The 22223-nt window shown below is 36.9% G+C and overlaps 3 protein-coding genes across 3 annotated transcripts in view; all 3 read left to right on the forward strand.

Annotated features, from left to right (window-relative positions):
* The first annotated feature begins 386 nt into the window (after positions 1 to 386).
* On the forward strand, positions 387 to 7710 carry LOC145783590 (uncharacterized). Its single transcript, XM_082595485.1, has 4 exons — positions 387 to 661; positions 2408 to 3969; positions 6612 to 6808; positions 7249 to 7710. Exons 1-4 carry the CDS (start codon positions 387 to 389, stop codon positions 7708 to 7710), a joined length of 2496 nt encoding a protein of 831 aa, XP_082451611.1.
* Positions 7711 to 10773: 3063 nt separating this feature from the next.
* The window catches only part of LOC145783592 (uncharacterized), a 77447-nt gene continuing 65997 nt past the window's right edge, over positions 10774 to 22223 (forward strand). The window contains exon 1 of the mRNA XM_082595487.1: positions 10774 to 12207. Coding sequence (XP_082451613.1) covers positions 10774 to 12207 — 1434 coding nt within the window. The remainder of the gene's footprint in view (positions 12208 to 22223) is intronic.
* LOC145782736 (uncharacterized) lies at positions 15302 to 18225 on the forward strand. Its single transcript, XM_082594496.1, has 2 exons — positions 15302 to 16448; positions 17332 to 18225. The coding sequence occupies exon 1, from the start codon at positions 15327 to 15329 to the stop codon at positions 16446 to 16448; it is 1122 nt and encodes a 373-aa protein (XP_082450622.1). The 5' UTR covers positions 15302 to 15326; the 3' UTR covers positions 17332 to 18225.

Below are 22223 nucleotides of genomic sequence, written 5' to 3' on the forward strand. Positions count from 1 at the left end.
CTGAAGTAACAGATTTTAAACTCAAATGTAAAATTATAGTTTTGAAAATCCGAACTTTCCAAGTTTGATAAATTGTGGGATCACTGAATCTCAAATAATTGCAAGACTTCTAATTTCATGTTAAAAACAAGCTTTTTTTTTTGCTGATTCTGCCAGATGCTCTTTGCATTTTTAGCACAGCTGCCAAAGTCTAGTCCATTATTTGTGTTGCTCAAAATCACACAAAATGTACACAAAGACTATTTAACAACCGCTATTCAAACTTGAAGCTTGCACGTTGGCATGGCCTGTGTGTATAAACCCTCATATATCATGTTACCGATTTGACGCAAGTTGCGAGTTTCAGTTGCGTAAACGCTCGTTAACGCTCTAATCACCCCTGCCCGATGGAAATTCCTGAAGACGTGCGTGACAACATAATCCTTGAAGCATTGGCGCAGTTTCACTATGACGTCATGAAAGAAATCTACCAAATTAAGCAAGTTCTGAAGGAATCCTTGATCAGGAGATCTGATTCCCCATGCCAGTTTGATGCTGAAAAGTCATTGCTAGCTAAATGCAGCGATTTTAAAGGTCAAAGCGATTATGGAGAAATGAGACACATCGATAACCAGAACCCTGATACACACAGCTCGAAACACGTTCACAGTGATGAAGATATGTCTTTGAAGAAACAATGTTTATTGTTGCATGTTTATTGTTTAATCATCAACGATAAACTTGTTTTTAGAGTGTCAATGCATTGTTGCTGTGCAAATTTCTGATTCACTTCTCTCATCCCATTTTGCCCCACCCATGCGGAAAAATGGGAAAAAAGGCACCTCTGGAATTTATTTGATACTTAAATGAGCATTATTATTTTTGATATTTTTTTGTTTGATTTGTGTAGCATGATGCCTGACCTTTCTGCTAAAAAAAAATTGTTCATTTTGCTTAAGTTTCTAGAATTTTATGACTGTTTAGGCTTAAGTATCCCATTTTGCCCTACTTTCCCCTACATAGACAAAACGTCAATAAAGAATAAGTGTGAATGGGCATCCATCTAGTAAATTACAACAGTTCAACAAGACGAATACAAATTACAAAGAAAAACGCAATTTAATTTCAGTCCATTGCCATAAGCTTACATAGACAAAGCGTCAAAAAAGAATAAGTGTGAATGGGCATAGTTGAAGAATCTACACCACAGGGGTCGGAGGTTGCCGATGACATGGGATTTAAGTGGTTGGTCGAATCAATTTCTGTATGTTTATGGTGGCTTTGATTTTTGTGTAACCATTTATCTTCAGCGATGTCTAAATAATGTTTTCTGGGTTGATCGGCGAAAGTAACGACAAAGCAGTCTGCCAGAGCTGGTTTCTTTTTGAGTTCAATATTGTGGAATTTCGCATAATGTTTCAATAATGCTGCTTTGTCACCGGATTTATCAGAGAAATTAAAACTGTTCCAAATAGATCTATGTGTGGTCCAACATGTAGAAAATTTTGTCATGGTTTGTCCTACATAGTGTTCGTGACATATGGTGCACGTTGCAATGTATATCTCATAATTTTGGCAAGTTAATTTTTGTTTGAGACTGTAAGTTTTGTTGAGTTTACATTTAATAGAGGACGAGAGGTGCATTCTTTTACCATAGGCTTATGCGCTCCATGGTTACCGCACAGTGCACATTTGCCGCATGGTTTGGAGTAGCCATTGGTTGGTGTTACTGTATTCAGGGCAATTTTTTTGTATTTTGTGAGTAAATTTCCCAGCGTGCTTAGCTTTTTATATGTAATCATTTGATTGGGCTGTAGTTTTTTTTCTGCGTTGGTGGTCTTGAGTAAACTAGGAAATGATGTAGGCCAGATTACTCTGTGGGCTTTGGTTGCATTTTTTTCTGTTGGTTTAGGTATCCGTTCTGTCCATTTTTCAGCAAGTTGAATTTTTTCTTTCGTAAGTTTTTGGGGAAGTTTGATTTCAAAGCTTTGTTTTTAATATGTAAAGTATTGAGTGCTCCATCATCTCGTTTGAACATTGCTTCCCTCTGGAATCCTCGATAAATTGCTGGGTGACCAAATCCTCGAAATGTTACTGAATTTTCGATAATTTTTGTCTTGTAATTTTCAATTTGCTATGTAAAAAATCATGTAGTGAATAATTTCATTAAAGTTAGTCATTGATACATTGCGAGATAAACAGAGTTTGTAAATATTTCGAACTTTTGTTCATAGCATAATGTAATATTGTGAGATTTAATATTGTGAAATTTCCAGCAAAAAGTGCTATTTGTCTGTTTTCTTTACAATACTTGCCACTTGGTTTCCTCGATGAAGAGTTGATTCTATATAATTTACATTTTATTGCAAGTAATAGTGAGTCTTCTCCTCTGTTTAGAGCTGTGTTTTGGTAATGTTAATGAACTTAGGTGCTTTGTCATGTCTGCCAGTCAACATTCCCAACAGCCTTGCCACTGGGAAATCCCCGATGAATCGCGTGATGACAGAATCCTTGAAGCATTGGCGCAGTTTCGCCATGATGTCATGAAAGAGATCTTTCAAATCAAAGAAGCTCTGAAAGAATCCTTGATCTGTAGATCGGAGTCGCAGTGTCATGTTGATCATCTAAAGACATCGATGTTTAATGGCGGTGAGACTGAGAATGAAATTGATTTCCAAGGAATAAGGTCAATGGTTGATCAAAACATACATGGACAGAGCTTGAAAGATTTTCTTGGCGAACAAAGTGATTCTTCGAAGCTTGAATCACTAGAACCTGTGTGTCGTTTTTCAATGGACATTTCAGATTCAGCATCTCAATGTGATGAAACAAAGTTGCCTCTTGTCTGGAGATGCATCACTGGCACTGGAACAAACAACTCTCAGCTCTTTGTGGCAACTAATTCACAATCAGATTCGGCTCCGAATTTATCTCCATCCAGGATTGAAGTTATTCAAGTATCTGATTGTGACGTCAAATCGGAAACGTCACCATCGCATAAGATAGTTGTCAACAATAAATCTGCAGCGAATATTTCTGCTCAAAACAGTCACATTGAACCTTGTGCTGTTGTTTCTACTGCAACAAAGTTTGACGATTCGAAAAGTTTTGTTAAAGAGGAACTTTGCTCAAACGATGTTGGTTCGTCTCAATGTCCATCTGCTCCTGTTCTGACATCAGAACAAAATCATGGATCCAGTTCAGACTCTACGACAACCACCAATGTTGGAATCTACAACACTTTGACCTCTGTTAACGTATCAAGGTCAAGTCCACCAAAGCGTTCCAAGAAATATAGGATTGTCACTTGCGAAGTATGCAACCTGCGAGTGGCAATCAACAACATCCATGCTCATATGCGAACACACACAGCTGACGATCATCCTATAGATGTGATTGAAGAGGAAGTTTGCTCAAACGATGTTTCTTTGTCTCAATGTCCGTCTGCTCGTGCTGTGACATCGAAACAAAATTATAGGTTCAGTTCAGACTCTACGACAACCACCAGTGTTGGAATCGACAACACTTTGACCTCTATTGACGTAACATCAAAGTCAAGTCCACGAAAGCGTTCTAGGAAATATGAACTTGTTGCTTGCAATATATGCAATATGCGAGTAGCAACCACTCATATAGAAGTTCACATGCGAATACACACAGGAGAGAAACCGTTTCAATGTGATTATTGCGATAGACTGTTTCATTCTTCATTAATCCTGAAAGACCATAGAGGAATCTGCATTGATAATAAGTCTCATCAGTGTCCACATTGTGGTAAAAAATTCACTTACCGCAAAAAACTTATTGATCACATTCGAATCCACACGAGAAAGAAAACTCACAAGTGTGAATATTGCAATCAACGGTTTTTCCGCCCGAGCGTATTGAAGAGACACAGAAGGGTACACACAGGGGAGAGGCCGTTCAAGTGTTCAGAATGCGGCAAAGGATTTACTCAAAATGGTGCACTGAACAGACATTCCAAGACTCATGCACTATCGAGTCAATAGCAGGTATGTGGTCAAATTTATGTTGGTAATATTTGTCAATTTTTTCTTCGTAAGTATTTTTTCACAAGATTTTTTATCGTTAAATCATGAATATCTTCACCCAATCTAATCTAATCGAAACCTTCATTTGAGTCACAAAACAAATGTCAATTTCCAAATTATTCCATGTGGTATCAGTGGAAATAATGCTTCATTCACAATCATGTATTAACATTCAGGTTACGATGAAATGTGCAAAGACATCATTTTATGTACTGGGACTTTAGAAACAGGAAAGTTTGGAACTTTCGCTGAAATGATTGTAGAAGCTTGTCAGACATCTTCAGTGGTGATCATCGGATCACATTTGTTGGTCATCATGAGCGCCATCGGTTTGCTTCGTAGTCGAGCGGTTAGAGCTCTGGTTTAATTTTTGAAAGTGCACTCGTTCGACACCGCTTAAGAACATGTGGCTGTGTAGTTGGCAGGACACTTAAACGTGGACACGAAGATTGGCTTCCTTGTCTTTTTGTTCATTTAACATAAATCCTCAATATTTAACAACTGCTATTCAAACTTGAAGCTTGCAAGTAGGGATGCCCAAAGTAGAATTTCGAATCCTTGAGATTCGAATCCATCCAGTCCGAATCTAAAAACCGCTTTTTTATCGGGTAATTGGATTCGGAAATAATACGGAGAAAGGAAAAAAATTATAACTTTTTTTTTAAATAGTCTGGCTGCAAGTCTTGTAACAAAGCAGACTTCTCACTTTTGCACAATTTAGCTGCAAAATACTTGGCCATATTCCAGCAACATCAGCTTCTTTGGAGCAATCGTTTTCAAGCGCTGGGCTGATTGTTGGAAAACTCAGAACAAGGCTGACAGGGCAACATCTGGAGGAGATAAACGTTCTACATTGCAATTCATCACTGTTGTGAACGATTGAGAACTTGTTAAAATGATGGCTTTGTAAAGCTTCTTTTTCATGCCGTTTTGTGTATTTTCTCAATAAAAAGAAAAGGTTAAAAATTTACGCCGAGGATTCTAGAATAGGATTCGAAATTCTAGATCTGAAAATTAATTCTAGAATAGGCAATTATTCTACTTTGGGCATCCCTACTTGCAAGTTGGCATGGCCTGTGTATATAAACCCCCATGAAATCGTGTTACTGATGTGACGCAAGCTGTGAGTTTAGTTGCGTAAACAAAGACATAACTTAACCATTACTACTGTACCAAGTATACCAATTCCACGGATTCAGTAATTTCTTATCCAAACTCACAAAGAGTCAAACTTAGCACTTTTTAAACAACAAACATTTAAAGTTTTCTTTTTTATTGAATTTTGGACGTCTGCATGTATTTTCCATTCAAAAATGTACACAATCAAATTGTTATTGCTTACTTACTCTGTGTGCCATTACTTCAGGAAGGCTATACCTTGATTCTTGAATGCTCAAGTTCTTGATATTGAATCGTACAAGGAACAATGTTGTCAAGGTTTTGCTGCTTTGCACTGATGATTCAGATTTTATCTGTGAAGCATTGATTTCCAAAAGTAGACTTACCACATGTTTGCTTATTCTGCTTCATCTGTGTGACTTTCAATTTACTCATTTAAGGATAACACTGCTGATTTCCGACTTCCGTTTTATTGCATTTGCATGTAATTTTGACTACTTTTTTTTATTGCCAGGGTTTTTATTTTCATAAAGTAGGAAATTTATTAAATGTTTTTTATGTTCTTGAGTTAACGCTCTAATTACCCCTGCCCGATGGAAATTCCCGAAGACGTGCGTGACAACATAATCCTTGAAGCATTAGCGCAGTTTCGCTATGACGTCATGAAAGAAATCTACCAAATTAAGGAAGTACTGAAGGAATCCTTGATCGGGAGATCTGATTCACCATACCAGTTCGTTGCTGAAAAGTCATTGCTAGCTAAATGCAGCGATTCTAAAGGTCAAAGCGATTATGGAGAAATGAGACACATCGATAACCAGAACTCTGATACACAGAGCACGAAAAACGTTCTCAGTGACGAAGATATTTCTTTGAAGAAACACTTTGCAAAACTCATCCCTGGGCATTCATTGGACTTCTCGATTGGAAATGACTCTGATTATGACGAAACAAGCTCATCGTTTATTTGCCCCTCTGACTTTGGAACAAACGGGAGTCAGGACTTTGCTCAAACAAAATCACAATCTAATAAAATGTCAATATTTTCTCAAGCTACAACAGAAAGCATTCCATGCACTGATTGTGACGTAGTATCGAAGACGTCACCATCTTTTAAGGAAATTAACGTAAGATCTATTGCAAGTAGTTCCACCCAACACGACGACTTCGAGTCCGGTATTGTTGCTGGAACTGACATTGGAAAACGGAACAATTTCGTTAAAGAGGAACTTTGTACTGCTTCATCAAACGAACCCTATCCGTTTCAATTTCAATCTGCTGCCACTCTCACAATTGGAAAAAGGGATCCATTTAGAATGAGCTCCTTAGATGTCTTGACCCCAAATAATGTAACATCGAGATCAGGCACCTCAAAGCATCACAGCAAATATAAACTTGTAACTTGCAAAATATGCGACAAGCAAGTGATAAACACCAACTTTAAAGTCCACATGCGAACACACACAGGAGAGAAACCTTACAAATGTGAGTTTTGTGATAAACAGTTTTCTTCTTCGTCTTCACTGACAGTTCACAGAAGGACCCACACTGGGGAGAAGCCATACCAGTGCTCACAATGTGGAAAACGATTCTCTCAAATCTCAAGCCTGAAAGTACATTTCAAGACTCACATGTCACGAAGTGAACTTCCACATAAGGTATGGGTCTCATCTAAAGTAGAGGCTTTTTTTTGACTCATTTTTTCATAGCACAACCTTCAAATGCACTGACAACGTTCCATTGCGTTGCTCAGAGTCATTTAAACCACTTTGAGTAAGCCGTTTGTGTCCAAAATTGAGACTTGATAGATTTGTTTGTACTGAACACGAGGAGATGTAGATAAAAATAAAAAGCGTTCAATTTTTGTGTTTACTTTTGTGCAAGTCATGAAGCGCTTTGTTAAAAATATCTCAAATTCAAGCAACATATAACATGCACAATCAACATTGATGAGGCCTCATTGCTGAGAAAAGCAAATGGCAATCCAAGGTGCAGCATCGCCCTGGTTGGGAAGCGTTGTGTACTGTAGCGTAGTGACACTCATGCTGTAATTCCTTTGAACGTATTTTTAATGTTGTAATGAAAATTTATTGTTTAGAGTATTGTGCCATCATACCAGATGGAAGAAGACAGAACCTTGCAAAACACTACAACTGCAGATTTGGTTTCCGCTTCAACAACACACTGCCTGCAAACAGACAGAACTTGTGCAGACACCATTCATGCCACCAATGCTGGAGGAGATGTAACTCTGAATGACGTAACGCCAAGGTTAGGTTGGCTGAAATACAGCAGATATAAATTTATCACTTGCAAAATATGCGGCAAGCAATTGATAAACACCAACTTCAAAGTCCACATGCGAACACACACAGGAGAGAAACCTTACAAGTGTGAGTATTGTGATAAACAGTTTTCCTCTTCGTCTTCACTAACAGTTCACAGAAGGACCCACACTGGGGAGAAGCCATACCAGTGCTCACAATGCGGAAAACGATTCTCTCAAATCTCAAGCCTGAAAGTGCATTCCAAGATCCACAAATCCCGAGATGATTATTAACTTGGTATGTTGCCAAATCTATGATCTTTATGTTTGAACGCAATTTTTGAAACTGAGCTATTGCTTGGTTAATGTAATCAAAGAATAAAGAGCGCAAAATGTTGATACTAAACTCATGTTCAGCAAACAAACGTTTCGAAAACTACACTGTCTTCATCTTCTGTGCTATAAATGTAAGCAATGCTATAAGCGTGAGGCATATCGGATTATTGCGTAATCGTTGTCATTGTCTTGGTTGTACCAAATCCTAATAAATAAGTTAATAAAATAGTTAATGTTGTTAAGCTGTTGCTTGAGTTTTATAACAAACTTATGCAAAATAAATATCAACAAAAAGGGTGTAGCAATGACTTAAACATGCTTTGTAACTCATATGGAAATTAAACGATAAATACTATTATTACTACAAAAAGTGCTAAATGAGAAGCTAAAACTCCAAGCATAGCGATTGCATCAAATTTAGTTACTACTCACTAAAAATCTCAACAGCTTGTTTCACCTTATTAGAATGGTCAAAAGAAACTTATCCACATAGAAGATACTATTTGAATAAGTTCCTTCTAATAATCCTATGTGTGATTCTTATGTTCCGTTTGTTCAAAACTTACTATTAAACTCAGTCACTTACAGTAGTTATCGCCACAGCTTGAATATTTTGAACATAAAACTTCAATTGAAGTTTTGAAAGTTTTTTCAAAAAATCACTTTGTTCGTCAAGAAATTCTTTTACTCTCTGTTCATATATGTTTCAATTAACCATTGTTTTATTTCTTAGAACTCAGGTCTATTTTGGTAATGCCACCAAGTGGTGAAGGCCCTTGTACAACGCTCGAAAAGGCACCGGTTCGACACCGTTCAAGAAATTTCTGTTTGTTAAAATGATCTTTGTGGTTGAAAATGGTAAATGAAGATGATAGTGTTGTCTGTGAATTTTTCTCCTAGATGCCACTGAAAGAAGAGCAGTCCTTAAAATACGTTGCTCGAGCGCACACTCCTAGAACCGAAGCCCTGCTTGATTTTGTTTTTTTTTCATTCACAAAATCAAGCGCTTAAACAACTGAGCTTCAACTTCAGTGAAGTCATAGCATTCACCTTCAACCATGTCATAGCATTAAGGTCGCTTATTATTGGTGCAAAACTATGAAAATGTTTCAATTATGGACCTTATTTCTTATTGTGATATGTATTGTGCTATATGTTTGATGCAAGGTGCAAGTTTTCATTGCTTAAACAAAGACATTAACCAAATAATTACTGCTGTACCAATGGTACAAATAATACTTAAAAGCAGCTTCTAGGGATTCAATAATGCTTATGCCAGTCGTTCAAAGAGCTAAACAAAGCATTGGTTTAAATAATTAAAATGATGTTGGAATTCAGCTTGTTTCTTGGCATCTGTGCTTCTGTTTGCATCTTCCATGAAACAATGTACAGAATCAAGTTGTTGTTAACTTAGTCTGTCTTTGATACTTTAATAAGGCGATGTGTTGATTCTTGAATGCTCAAGTGCTTGGTAATGAATCGTACATTGAACGATGGTGTTCGTATATTGCTTCTTTGATACTTGTGATTCAGATTGCATCTTCGAAACATTGATTTGCAAAAGTAGACTCACCAAATGTTAGCTTACTTTGCTTCATTTTCTGTGTAATTTCATCATTTAAAGGATATCACTGTTTCATATCTAGTTTTATTGCAAGTAATCATGGCAATTTCATATTTGTATTGCCTAGAATTCTGTTTTCAAAAACTCTCAAATTAACTGCTTTTTTATGTTTAATGTTCAAAATAAATGTATGACAAAGTCCAATTTGAAATTCTTGTGTTGCAGATTTATCTGTCAGATTTATCTAGCATCAAAGTGATTACATTTATTTTGAACATGAAATTTCCAGGCATCGTATCTTTTGTCCGTAATTGGGCTTCTCTCTTGCACCAGCTTGACTGTGCGTGTAGTTGTTCTCTAAATCGTTAAATTGCCTACCCCATTTTTTGCATATTTTTCATGTTTATTGGTCAACCCTTTACCTCTTCCCAATAGAAGTTCCTGAAGATTTCCGTGACGACATAATGTTTGAAACGTTGTCGCAACTTAATGCTGTAATGTCATGAATTTTCCTAATGAAAGAAGTTCTGAAAGATTTCTTTATCTTCTCATACCAATGTATCACCTTCATTTTTCCACATTGTATTTTATTGTGAATCTTCTGCGTAAAATTAAAATAAGTAATCTTTGTAATAGGGAGCTTGTCTTATAGCTTTTGGTTTGTTAATTTGTTGTTTGATGGTGATTATGTTGCGAATCTGGATTACGATATTGAAAGCAAGCTTTAGTCCATGTTGAGTTTCGAGATGATCACTTCCCATTAAGTTTTTGAGGATCTGTTATCATTACCTAGCTATGCTGTAGGACTGTGAGGCCTGTACGATTCTTCACGAAAAGTGTTATTTGCACATTTTGTTTGCAATGCTTGATTTATTTTAGAGCAGTATTTGTAATGTTGATCTGAAGAATGTAAAAGCAAAAACATACAAGTTATATTATTGCTTCACTGATGTTTCGCGCACCATGGCAAAGCGCACCTTTAGAGCGAATAACATACAAAATAAAATTCACAAAGTTATGTACAACAGTGCAAGAGATAAAGTGAAACAAGCATGGCAATAACCAAGAAATGTGAGAGCAATTACTTTCTACGTTGGATAACGATAAAATTTGATAAAACTTCCAAACAATTAACATCAGGCAGAAGTAGTTAAGATGAGCAAAATATTTTAGACGAACTCAAAAAGGCTCAACTTACCTAGAAAGCTTTCTCTTACACAATTTCGTCTGGAATATTTTGTTGAACTTCTGCATTTATCAGATGAATGTTGCAACTAGTGCTAAAAGATACATTTCTGATGAACACTCAGCCTTTTCAGTATTCGTACTTGATTTCTTTTATTAAGTGTTGATACTCTGTAATTTTCGTCTTCTTGAAAATCACTTTGATGAATTGTGTTTTTTTCTAGATTTGTTTTTTAGAAACATTACTTGATCGTATTGCTGCATGCTTTAGCATGCCTGTTGAACAACCATTTCAACTCCATTGCAAACAAGGAATTGTTGATGAATCGCAAGATCAAAGAATACTTGAGGCGTTAGCACAATTTCGCAATGACGTCATGAAAGAGATCTTCCAAATCAAAGAAATTCTGATGGAATCTTTAATCGGAAAATCCGAGTCGCTGTGTCAGGTTGATTTTTCTAAGACATCGATTTCTGATGTTGTCGATATTGAGGACAGAACTGATTTCCAAGGAATAAGATCAATAGACGACCAAAACAAACATAAACAGATTTTCAAAGATTTATTCGACGAACGAAATCATTCTTTGAAGTTTGAATCACCAGAATCCATTCCAGATCATTCAATAGATTTCGCGATTTCAGCTAGCTCTCATTGTGATGAAACAAACTCACCACCCGTCTCCACACACTCCACAGAAATTGGAACAAGCCAGATCCAGGACTTTGTTGAATTAACCTCCCAGTCAGATAATGCACCAATATTTTTTAAACCCAGAATAGAAGTTAATGAAAAGTCTGATTGCGACGTAATATCAGAAACGTCACCATTGCATAAGACTGTCGTCAACAATAAATCTACTGTGAGTATTTCTGCTCAAGACAACCACTTCAAATCTTGTGCTGTTGTCTCCACTGCAACAAAGTCTGAGTATCCCATAGCTTTTGTTAAAGAGGAAATTTGTTCAAATGATGTTTCTTCGTTTCAACGTCCATCTGCTCCTGTTCTCACATCAGAACCAACTCATGAATTCAATTCAGACTCTATGACAACCACCAGTGTTGGAATCGACAACACTTTGACATCTGTTGACGTAACATCAATGTCAAGTCCACAAAAGCGTTCCAGGAAATATAAATTTGTCACTTGTAAAGTTTGCAATGTGCTAGTAACAATTACAAATATTAAAGTTCACATGCGAAAACATCTAGAAGTGAAACAGCCTAAGTTTGAACAATGCAATAGAAGATATCACTTTTCTTCCTCCTTGAAAGGCCACAGAAGAACTTGTGCTGATGAGACTGATACTTGTGAGACATCTTATCAGTATCCACATAACGGTGAAGAAATCACTGACCAAACATCCCAAGGCCAAATTCAAATCCACAAAGGAAAGACCTTAGGCAGTATAAAACTAAGAACAGATTCATCAAAGTGCCCGCTTGATATCGTCGATTGTAAAATGTGTAAAAGAGGATTTGCCACTAAACGCCTAAAAGCTCACATGCGAACACATACGAGGGAGAAACCTTATCACTGCGAGCATTGCGGAAAACCGTTTTCTTCTTCGTACAACCTGAAATGCCACAGAAGAATCCACACTGGAGAAAGGCCATTCAAATGTTTACAATGCGGCAAAAGATTCACTCAATCCGGGACTCTTAACAGACATGCCAAGACTCATGCACTACAGACTCTCTACTAGGTATGTGATCAAACGTATGCTTATTATTGTGTTCAAAATTATTTTGAAAGTACTATTACATTTTGGATAGCACAGTTTTGGCTTTTGCTTGGTTACAACTAATCAAATACACTTAAGTGAAACTTTTCAGCAACCAGGCCACTGGTGCTATCAAGCTGTTATCGAAACCAAAACAGGAGTTATGACTTTTTCTTTCATTTTTTTACTTTGTGATAGAGATCAACCGTGGTATTTGCGTTTATATCATTATTTGTTCTGTGTGCATGTAGAAATAGAAAAGTTATTGGAGTTGTAGATTACAACCAACCATTACTTTGCTTCATATCATTTCATTTCTATTGCTTCGCTTTGCGGTACTATGACGTAGGCAATTGCTCGCTTAAACAATCACGTACCTGTCCCGACATTTACTTGTGTTCTATCAGCATAGATGCATGCAGCTGACAGTTTAGTTCTGTTGATATCTCACTTGCATGTAATCTCAGTTGTAGTGTGTAGTCTCTTTATTTATGTTAATATCAACTATCTTAATATGTTAGCTATGTCGTGTGTTTTGTTTATTACATCCTAATTTGAAGATATGTGATGAATGAGCATGGATTCATAACAATTGGTACTCGTTATGTGGTAACATCCCACAGGTGCCCCATAACTGTGAGGTCAATTTGACCTGTCGTGCGATTGTCCATCCTGATGATGTATTTGTTATTCAAAACACTTTAAAAGTAAGATTTTGTTCTGGATGGCATTGTTTAGGTTTGTATAAATACATTTGAGTACAACTTTCAATTAGGCAGGTATAAATGGTGGTCAACTTTTTCGAGTTTTTATTTTGCAATCAAAATTGTTGAAAGTTGCTCACCAAGCTCTTCAATGATGAATCTCAGTTCGTATGATTGAATAAAGCGATGTTCCAATATCATTCTTCCCTGTTCACTTATGTACAATGTTAATTGCCTTACAGTCAGCGCAAAACATGAGTTTGTCAGTTGTTATTAACATTCTTTTTTTTTAAAATAACAATGCAAACTAACTTGGAGAATTCAGAATTTCTCAGAAAAAGCATTCTTTGCAATACTTGATTTTCTTGACTGAATGCTTCCTCTGGTTAATTTTTGTGGTTTGTTTTTTCTTGTAATGTTCAATAGGTTATTTTCTTTTTATATTTCCAGACTTGTGTTTTTGTAAAATAACGAATTGTCTGAATAGTTCATCATGCCTGTAAATCAATCTTTTGATTATCCAAGCCTCGAAGAAATCTTCAGTAAATCGCGAGATGACGGAATCTTTGAAGTGTTACTGCGATTTCGCCATGACGTCATGAAAGAGATCTTCCAAATCAAAGAAGCTCCAAAGGAATCTTTGATGGAGACTGGAGAGTTCGAAATCTCTGTGTCAGATCAATTCTTCGAAAACTTCAATTTATGATGGCGACAATTTTGGTGAAAAAATCTTAGGTTGTTAGAGTAAGATCAAAGGTTGAAGAAAATATTCATAAACAGAGGAAAGATTTTCGGACAAAAAAAGTGATCCTTCGATGCTTGAATCGGTAGAACCTGTGTGTGGTCATTCAATGGACGTCTTGATTTCAACTGATTCTCATTGTGATGGAACAAACATACTATTCGTCTCCACATGCCCCACAGACATTGGAACAAAACAGACTGACGATTTTGTTGAAGTAACATCACAATGCGATCGGGCACCCATCGTTTCTACATCTACAATGGAAATCACTCAAGCCTCAGATTGTGACGTCATATCAGAAATGTCACCATTGCATAAGACTGTCGTCAACAATAAATCTACTGTGAGTATTTCTGCTCAAGACAACCACTTCGAATCTTGTGCTATTTTCTCAGTTGTGACAAAGTCTGACGATTCGAAAGGTTTTGTTATAGAGAAAATTTGTTCAAACGATGTTGGTTCGTTTCAATGTCCATCTACTCCTGTTCTCACATCAGAACCAAATCATAGATTCAGTTCAGACTCTACGACAACCACCAGTGTTGGAATCGACAATACTTTGACCTCTGTTGACGTAACATCCAGGTCAAGTTCACGAAAGCGTCCAAGGAAATATCACAATATCACTTGCAAAGAATGTGAAAGTGCATTCCACTAAAAGTGTTTTACGTCATGGCCGATGTTTACTGTTAGAGTATTACAGACATCTTTTCAGCACCATTGAGATTCTTATACCAATTCGCTGCGCTCTTGATGCATGTACGGATTATGCGTGAGATTATGTTGTTAAACTTTCACGTCTTGACATTGTATTTCATTGCTTATCTTCTATGCAAATGATGAACAAAATTGTTATTGTTATCTGACGAAACCAGCTTCTACACTGCAGACATGGGAAAACTACGGCCCGCGGGCCAAATCCGGCTCGTTGAGTTATTTAATCTGGCCCGCCTGATATTGGCGGAAACGAATGCTTTAACCCAATTCATTACTTTTTTTTTCTAACATACACACTATCTTATTGAAATTTTGTTATGTAGGGTCTATGGTTTATTGTTATGTCACAACTAGGCATTGTTAATTTGGTTTAGTGTTCCATCACAGACACAGTTAAACAATTGTTGAAACTTTGTTTGATCAATTTTTTGTTTTTTGAAAGTTTTGTTCATCGCTTCATCTTTGTAAAAAATGTTGTTAATAAACTGCTTAACAACTTAACGCTCTTATCGTTTTCATAGACTCATATGGTCTGCTTGTCAAAGATTAAAAAGCTTGACCACCCCTGTTCTACAGTATATTTGTTATCATTTCATAGTACATTTATGTCATTTATGCGATGCTGCCATGATATATTAAAAGAAGGTATATTTTTGTCATTGCTGACTACCGACATAATTGGACTTAGCCAACGTTTTGATATTTTGTCAGTAACACAAAGCAATGCTGTTGGACGTTTCACTCTTTTATAATTCTCCAACAAAACGTGCAATTTGTACACTTTGTTTTTTTCATTGCTTGGTTTTCTCCATTAATGGCTCAATTGGCTCATGTTGTATGATTTTGGTTTTCTTGCAAAGTAATCATTAGTCTTTTTACTAGTGTCACTAGGGTTGTGTTTTAATAACATTAAATAACTTTGTGAGTGTTTCATCATGTTTGTGGGTCAACACTTTCAACACCCTTGTCCCCGGAGAATCTCCAATGAATCACGCGATGACAGAATCCTTGAAGCGTTAACACGGTTTCGCCATGACGTCATGAAAGAGATTCTTCAAATCAAAGCAGTTCTGAAGGAATCGTTGATTGGAAGACCTGAGTCACTGTCTCACGTTGATCCTCCAAAGACATCAATTTTTAATGGCGACGAGGCTGGAAGTAAAACTGATTTCCAAGGAATAAGATCAATGGTTGATCGAAACATACGTGAACAGTGCTTGAACTATTTTTTAGACGAACAAAGTGATCCTTCGAAGCTTGAATCGCTAGAACCTGTGCGTGGTCATTCAATTGACATCTCGACTTTAACTGGTTCTCATTGTGATGGAACAAACGTACCATTCGTCTCCACATGCCCCACAGATCTTGAAACAAAACAGACTGACGATTTCGTTGAAGTAACATCACAATCAGATCGTGCACCCATCTTTTCTACATCCACAATAGAAGACACTGAAACTTTTGATTCTGACGTCATACCAGAAACGTCACCATTGCATAACATTGTTGTCAACAATAGAAGATGTACAGCTAGTATTTCTGCTCAAGACAACCACATTGAACCTTGTGCTGTTGTCTCCACTGCAACAAAGTCTGATGATCCGATAGATTTTGTTAAAGAGGAAATTTGTTCAAACGATATTTGTTTGTTTCAACTTAGATCTACTCCTGTTCTTACACCACAACCAAATCAAAAAATCAGTTCAGACTCTACGACAACCACCAATGTTGGAATCGACAACGTCTTGACGTCTGTTGGCGTAACGTTTAGGTCAAGTCTACCAAAGCGTCCAAGAAAAACCATCACTTGCAAAGTATGTGAAAAACCTTTCTCCCCTGCGCACTTTAAAACTCATATGCGGACACATACAGGGGAGAAACCGTATCAATGCGAGCTTTGCAATCAACGGTTTGCTTGTTTGTCCAACTTGAATGGCCACAGAAGGATCCACACAGGAGAAAGGCCTTTCAAATGTTCACAATGCAGCAAAAGATTTACCCGATCTTTTCATCTTAAAAGACATTTTAAGATTCACGCACGAAACACTTCTTGCTAGGTATGAGGTCAAATGGATACTAATTTTTTTAAATTCAAATCATCTCATTTTGAAAGCTTGTTTTTCTGTGAGATAGCTTTGTTTGAGTTGTGATTAAATGCATTACCGTAAGTAATGCATTAAGTAACTGTACTACTGTCAATTCAGCCGGCATGCTGTTGGTTTTCGAAATGGTATTCGTAATTATATTTTTATTTGTTCTTTTAATATGTTAGAGCTTCGGTAGAGAGTTTGTCTTGTTGAACCATAGGCATACGAAGCCGAGCAACGTGATCAAGTTTAACATCTTCAAGTTTTTTACATTTACATAAACATAAAACTACGCAACAAATTAAGTATCGAACGTTTTCGACATCACAAGATGTCTTCTTATTTTTTATTATTTTAAGTCGTATTAGATTTTAAGTATTTTTAGTCCATTATTTTAAAATTAGTTTTTTCGCACCTTGCCTTTTTACCATATCATGTGATCTGTTTAACACCTTTTGATGCAGTTACCTTTGATTCTCGTGGAGCCTATATCGTTGAGTTTGAGCTAGTCAGAAGTACTGTGTAGTTTTTGTTTTTTTTCTGTTTATAGATTTAGTTAACCATTGTATTTTTTCAGATGTAGTTCAGTTGTATGTATATTATTCTTGAAGAGGACATCTTGTGATGTCGAAAACGTTCGATACTTAATTTATTGCGTAGTTTCATGTTTATGTAAATGTAATAAACTTGAAGATGTTAAACTTGATCACGTTGCTCGGCTCCGTATGCCTTTTAATATGTGTAAGCATGGCAAAGTAATTAATTTTGTTGCTTTGTGTACTGCTTCATGCAGTGTCATAGGTTATTTCTATGCAGTTTATAATGTTGTGATATGACACTACGTGTTGTTTAGAAACTTCAAGCCTGCCAAAAGGACTAGAAAGGAACCCTGCAGAACGCCACGTTAACAGATTCGGTCATCGTCTCATAACTGCTATGTTGTATCAAGTTGTTTTTTATTACCAAACAATCATAAATGCACGACTGGATTATGCATGATGTGGTTAAACTTTTTCCATTGAAACCGAAAATCCATAACTTGGTGATTTGTGTTGGATGCAACTAACTCAAATATGTGATGTCAGCATGAAGTATTGTTAACTACATAAAATGTTGTATTTCAAACATATCATTTGTAGCGATAGAATTTCCTAAATATCTATTTTTTGAAATGCACTGCACAATATCACAAAATGCAATGATATTTTCAAACAATGCAAAAAATTATACAAGGAATGTTAATGCACTTTGAAATGTTAGATTTTCATTTGGCAATCACTATTGTTGATAGTTGCTCACCAAGCTATACAGTGCTAAATCTCAGATCGTATGATTGAATGAAGCGATGTGTCAATATCATTCTTCCCTGTTCACTTATGTACAAGGTTAATGAACTCTTCCATGCTTTCGTTCATGATAGTCACATTTGATATTATCTTTGATGTCAAAAAGTTACTGCTTTATCGACACAACCGATTTCAAGAAACAATGATTAAATATTGTAATATTTTGTGGTTTCTTTCAAAGCTAGCAAAACATGTTAAAGCGACCGTTCTTCTCATATTCGATAATGATACATGAGTTTTGTAATCATAGTTTTTTTGTTGATTCATTAAATAATGGAAACTAAAGTAGTTGAACTTGAAGCTTTTATAGTTTTCAACAAAAGCATTGTTGTGCTCATTCTTTGCAATACCAGACTTTCTTGACTGGTTGTCTCCTTCAGTTAGTATTGTGTTTTTGCTTGTACCGGTAATGTTCAATATTTTCTTTTTATATTTCTAGATTTGTGTTTTAAATAACAAATTAGCTGAATAGTTCATCATGTCTGTGGATCAATCTTTTGATTATCCAAGTCCTGGAGAAATCTTCAGTGAATCGCGAGATGACAGAATCCTTGAAGTGTTGCTGCGATTTCGCCATGACGTCATGAAAGAGATCTTCGAAATCAAAGAAGCTTTGAAGGAATCCTTGATTGGTAGATCTGAGTTGCTTTCTCATGTTGATCCTCCAAAGACATCAATTTCTAATGGCGACGATATTGAGAAGAGAACTGAGATTGAACAAATAAGGTCAAAGGTTGATGAAGTTATAAATGAACAAAGCTTGAAAGACTTTCCTGACAAACAAAGTGATCCTTCGAAGCTTGAATCGCTAGAACCTGTGCGTGGTCGTTCGTTGGACATCTCCTCTTCAACTGGTTCTGATTATGATGGAACAAACATACCATTCGTCTCCACATGCCCCACAGACATTGGAACAAAACATATCGAAGATTTAGTGAAAGTAATGTCACAATCCGATGGGATACCTATCGTGTCTACATCTACAATAGAAGTCACTCAAGCGTCTGATTGTAACGTCATATCAGAAACGTCACCATTACCTAACATTGTCGTCAACAATAAATCTACTGTGAGTATTTGTCCTAAAGACAATCGCATTGAACCTTGTGCCGTTGTCTCCACTGTAACAAAGCCTAACAATCCAATATATTTTGTTAAAGAGGAAGTTTGTTCAAACGATGTTTGTTCCACTGCAAGGTTTAAAGCTCACATGCGAACACACACAGGGGAGAAACCGTATAAGTGTGAGTATTGCGATAAACGGTTTGATTTTTTGTCCAAACTAAAAGACCACAGAAGGTTACACACAGGGGAGAGGCCATTCAAGTGTTCACATTGCGGCAAAAGATTCACTCAATCCGGAGTGCTAAACAGACATTCTAAGACCCATGTACTGAATACAAAAAAACTGTCTCAAACATTGGATTGTGACGTAGTATCGCAAACGTCACCATTGGACAAGATTGTCGTCAACAATAGATCTACAGCGAGTGATTCTGTTGAAGACAATCACTTCAAATCTAGTGCTGTTGTCCCCATTGTTACAAATCCTGGGGATCAGAAAGATTTTGTTAAAGAGGAGGTATGTTCAAACGATGTTTGTTCGTTTCAATGTCAATCTGCTCCTGTTCTTACATCAGAACTAAATCATAGATTCAGTTCAGACTCTATGACAACCACCAGTGTTGGAATCGACAACACTTTGACTTCTGTTCGCGTAACATCAAGGTCAAGTTCACCAAAGCGTTCCAGGAAATGTAACACTTTCTCTTGCAAAGTATGTGAAAAGCGATTTTCTACTCCGAACTTTAAAACTCATATGCGAACACATACTGGAGAGAGACCGTATCACTGCGAGTATTGCGATAAACGATTTTCTTGTTTGACCAACTTGAATAGCCACAGAAGAATCCATACCGGAGAAAAGCCATTCAAATGTTTACAATGCGGCAAAAGATTTACCCAATCTGGAGCACTTAGCAGACATTCCAAGACTCATGCTCTATAGATTTTCTCTTAGGTATGTGCTCAAACTTATTCTCATTTTCTTAATCAAAACTCATTTTAAAAGTAAGATTTTATATTTCGTATCATTGTTTCAGTTGATAATTGAATGCATTTGGGCACAATGTTCCATCAGTTAGAACGCTAGGTTTTAAGCCTTATTGAGCCGCCATGAAAACTTTAAAGGGCACATGCGAACACACACAAGAGAGAGACCGTATCAATGCGAGCATTGCCATAAACGATTTGACTTGTTTGTCCAACTTGAATAGCCACAGAAGGATTCACACAGGAGAAAGGCCTTTCAAATGTTCACAATGCGGCAAAAGATTTAATTGTTCCTTTTATCTTAAAAGACATAAAGATTCATGCACGAAACAAATCTCGCTAGGTATGTGATCAAAATAACACTCGTTTTTTATATTTAAAATTCAGTTTGAAAGTGTGTATTTGTATTGGATAGCATTGTTTGGGTTGTGATTAAATACATTTGAATACAACGAACTTGGTATTCGAAATGGTGTTCGCAATCATGTTTACGTTTGTTCTTATATGTGTAAGCATGGCAAAGTAATTAAAATCTTGTTGCTTTATGTACTGCTTTGTGCAGTGTCACAGATTATCTCTATGCCATTGAAATTATCTCTATGCCAAATTTTCCCTTGAAACCCAAAATCCTCAACTTGGTGATGTCATTGCGACTATGAACTCAAATGCTTCACTGAGCAACTTTTTTTTATGAAACGCCACAGGTTTGGCACCTTAAATCAAAATTGCATGAAAACAATTAAACGAAATAATCTGCTAAATCAATGTGACCCTAAGTGTTGAACGCAACTACTCAAATATGTGATTTAAGTAGTTGTGATTTGAGTATATGTGATATTGTTTTGAAATGCATTGCACAATACAGGGTTATCAATAATTAACGTTATAACTTCAAACAACTGTATTTAACAAATAGTAGACAATTTTTGAGTAAAAATCGTATAGTATTTGTTACGCTTGTAGGTAAACGTAAAGGAATTGAAAAGAGGTCTCAACACGAGTAGAGCTAAAATGAACTAAAACAAATCATTGTGTGGCTACCAAGAGGTCCTGCTGCCGTAATTACCAACTACTCACAGCCACAGGGCGGCACGACGTAATCAAGTGCACGTGATCCGGTGCAATGCACTAGGCAATGACCATAACACAAAACAATCGTTACTAACTGTATCACTCCTCCCTTATAAATTAACACTTAGCAGTAGAAATAAAACATTACAGCTAAGGGAGGGTGATACTGACCAAGTATTCACGACTTAACATACACAATATATATAGTGCTTCTGACAGATCACTGCAATAATGGTCGTATTACAATTAGGGTCAGAAGCACATACGACTAACAAACGTATTGACTAAGCCTGATAAAAATCAGGTTTGCGTCTGTTTCGAACTGGATAGCGTCTCTGTGGGACAGCTTTACTATGCCCAGAGTGTTCATTGGTATCGGTCGGTTCGGAATCTTTCTTTGGACTTGGTGCAACCTTAACTTTACTTGAATCAGAAAAAATCACTTTTACTTTCAATATGAACGTTTTGAAACCTGGGCTGAAGTTGATTTATGTGTCTCTTCCAAACGCCTCGTTCCGTTCGTACGTTGTACAGGACACGTCCCCGTCTTTTAATTACCGTACCCGGGAGCCACTTCGAACCAGATGCATAGTTTCGAGCATAAACTAATGAACCTTCTTCATAGCTTCGCTTATGAGATGCAGGTTCTTGTTTTGAATTACTCTTTTCCTTTGGCGAGAACAAGGACAATAGCGTTTTCGGCTGGCGCCCATGAAGAACTTCGGCTGGGGTCTTCCAGTCGAGGCATGGGTGAGGTGTGCTTCTGTACGTTGTGACTACTAGGAGATGAGCATTTTGCTTGCTCACTTCTCCCTTATAGTTTTTTTCCATCGCCCTTTTAAAGGTTTGAACGAAGCGTTTCGCTTCGCCATTTGATGCAGGATGGAACACTGGCGAGGTGATGTGATGTATTCCTAACTTGATGCAGAATGTCTTAAACTCTCCGGACGTAAACTGGCTTCCGTTGTCTGAGACAATCGTGTCCGGAGAGCCTTCTATCGCAAAGATTTGTTGAAGTGCGCTGATCGTTGCTTTAGAAGTTGCCTGTCCGATGTTCTGCATAGAAACATAAGGATATTTTGAGTGTGCATCAACGCAAATCAGCCACATCTTTCCTAAGAAAGGTCTACAGCATAGTCGAGATGAATCCGCTGCCAAGGCTTTGTAGTTTTCGGCCATGCTTGGTACTCTTTGTCCGGAGCTTTTGCGACAAGCCTGCATGGTCCGCACGACTTCACCATCTCTTCGATGCTTTTGTTCAACTCCGGCCACCATA

The sequence above is a fragment of the Aplidium turbinatum genome, chromosome 14, assembly GCF_918807975.1.
Source record: "Aplidium turbinatum chromosome 14, kaAplTurb1.1, whole genome shotgun sequence".
NCBI classification, from domain to species: domain Eukaryota; kingdom Metazoa; phylum Chordata; class Ascidiacea; order Aplousobranchia; family Polyclinidae; genus Aplidium; species Aplidium turbinatum.

What these genes read in the sequence shown, in the direction of transcription:
- LOC145783590 (XM_082595485.1), top strand. Translation starts at nt 387, where the DNA reads ATGGAAATTCCTGAAGACGTGCGTGACAACATAATCCTTGAAGCATTG. An exon ending in GTTCACAGTGATGAAGATAT is followed by an intron (nt 662 to 2,407) that starts GTCTTTGAAGAA and finishes TAATGAACTTAG; the next exon opens with GTGCTTTGTCATGTCTGCCA. An exon ending in GAAGTGAACTTCCACATAAG is followed by an intron (nt 6,809 to 7,248) that starts GTATGGGTCTCA and finishes TTTATTGTTTAG; the next exon opens with AGTATTGTGCCATCATACCA.
- LOC145782736 (XM_082594496.1), top strand. Translation starts at nt 15,327, where the DNA reads ATGTTTGTGGGTCAACACTTTCAACACCCTTGTCCCCGGAGAATCTCC.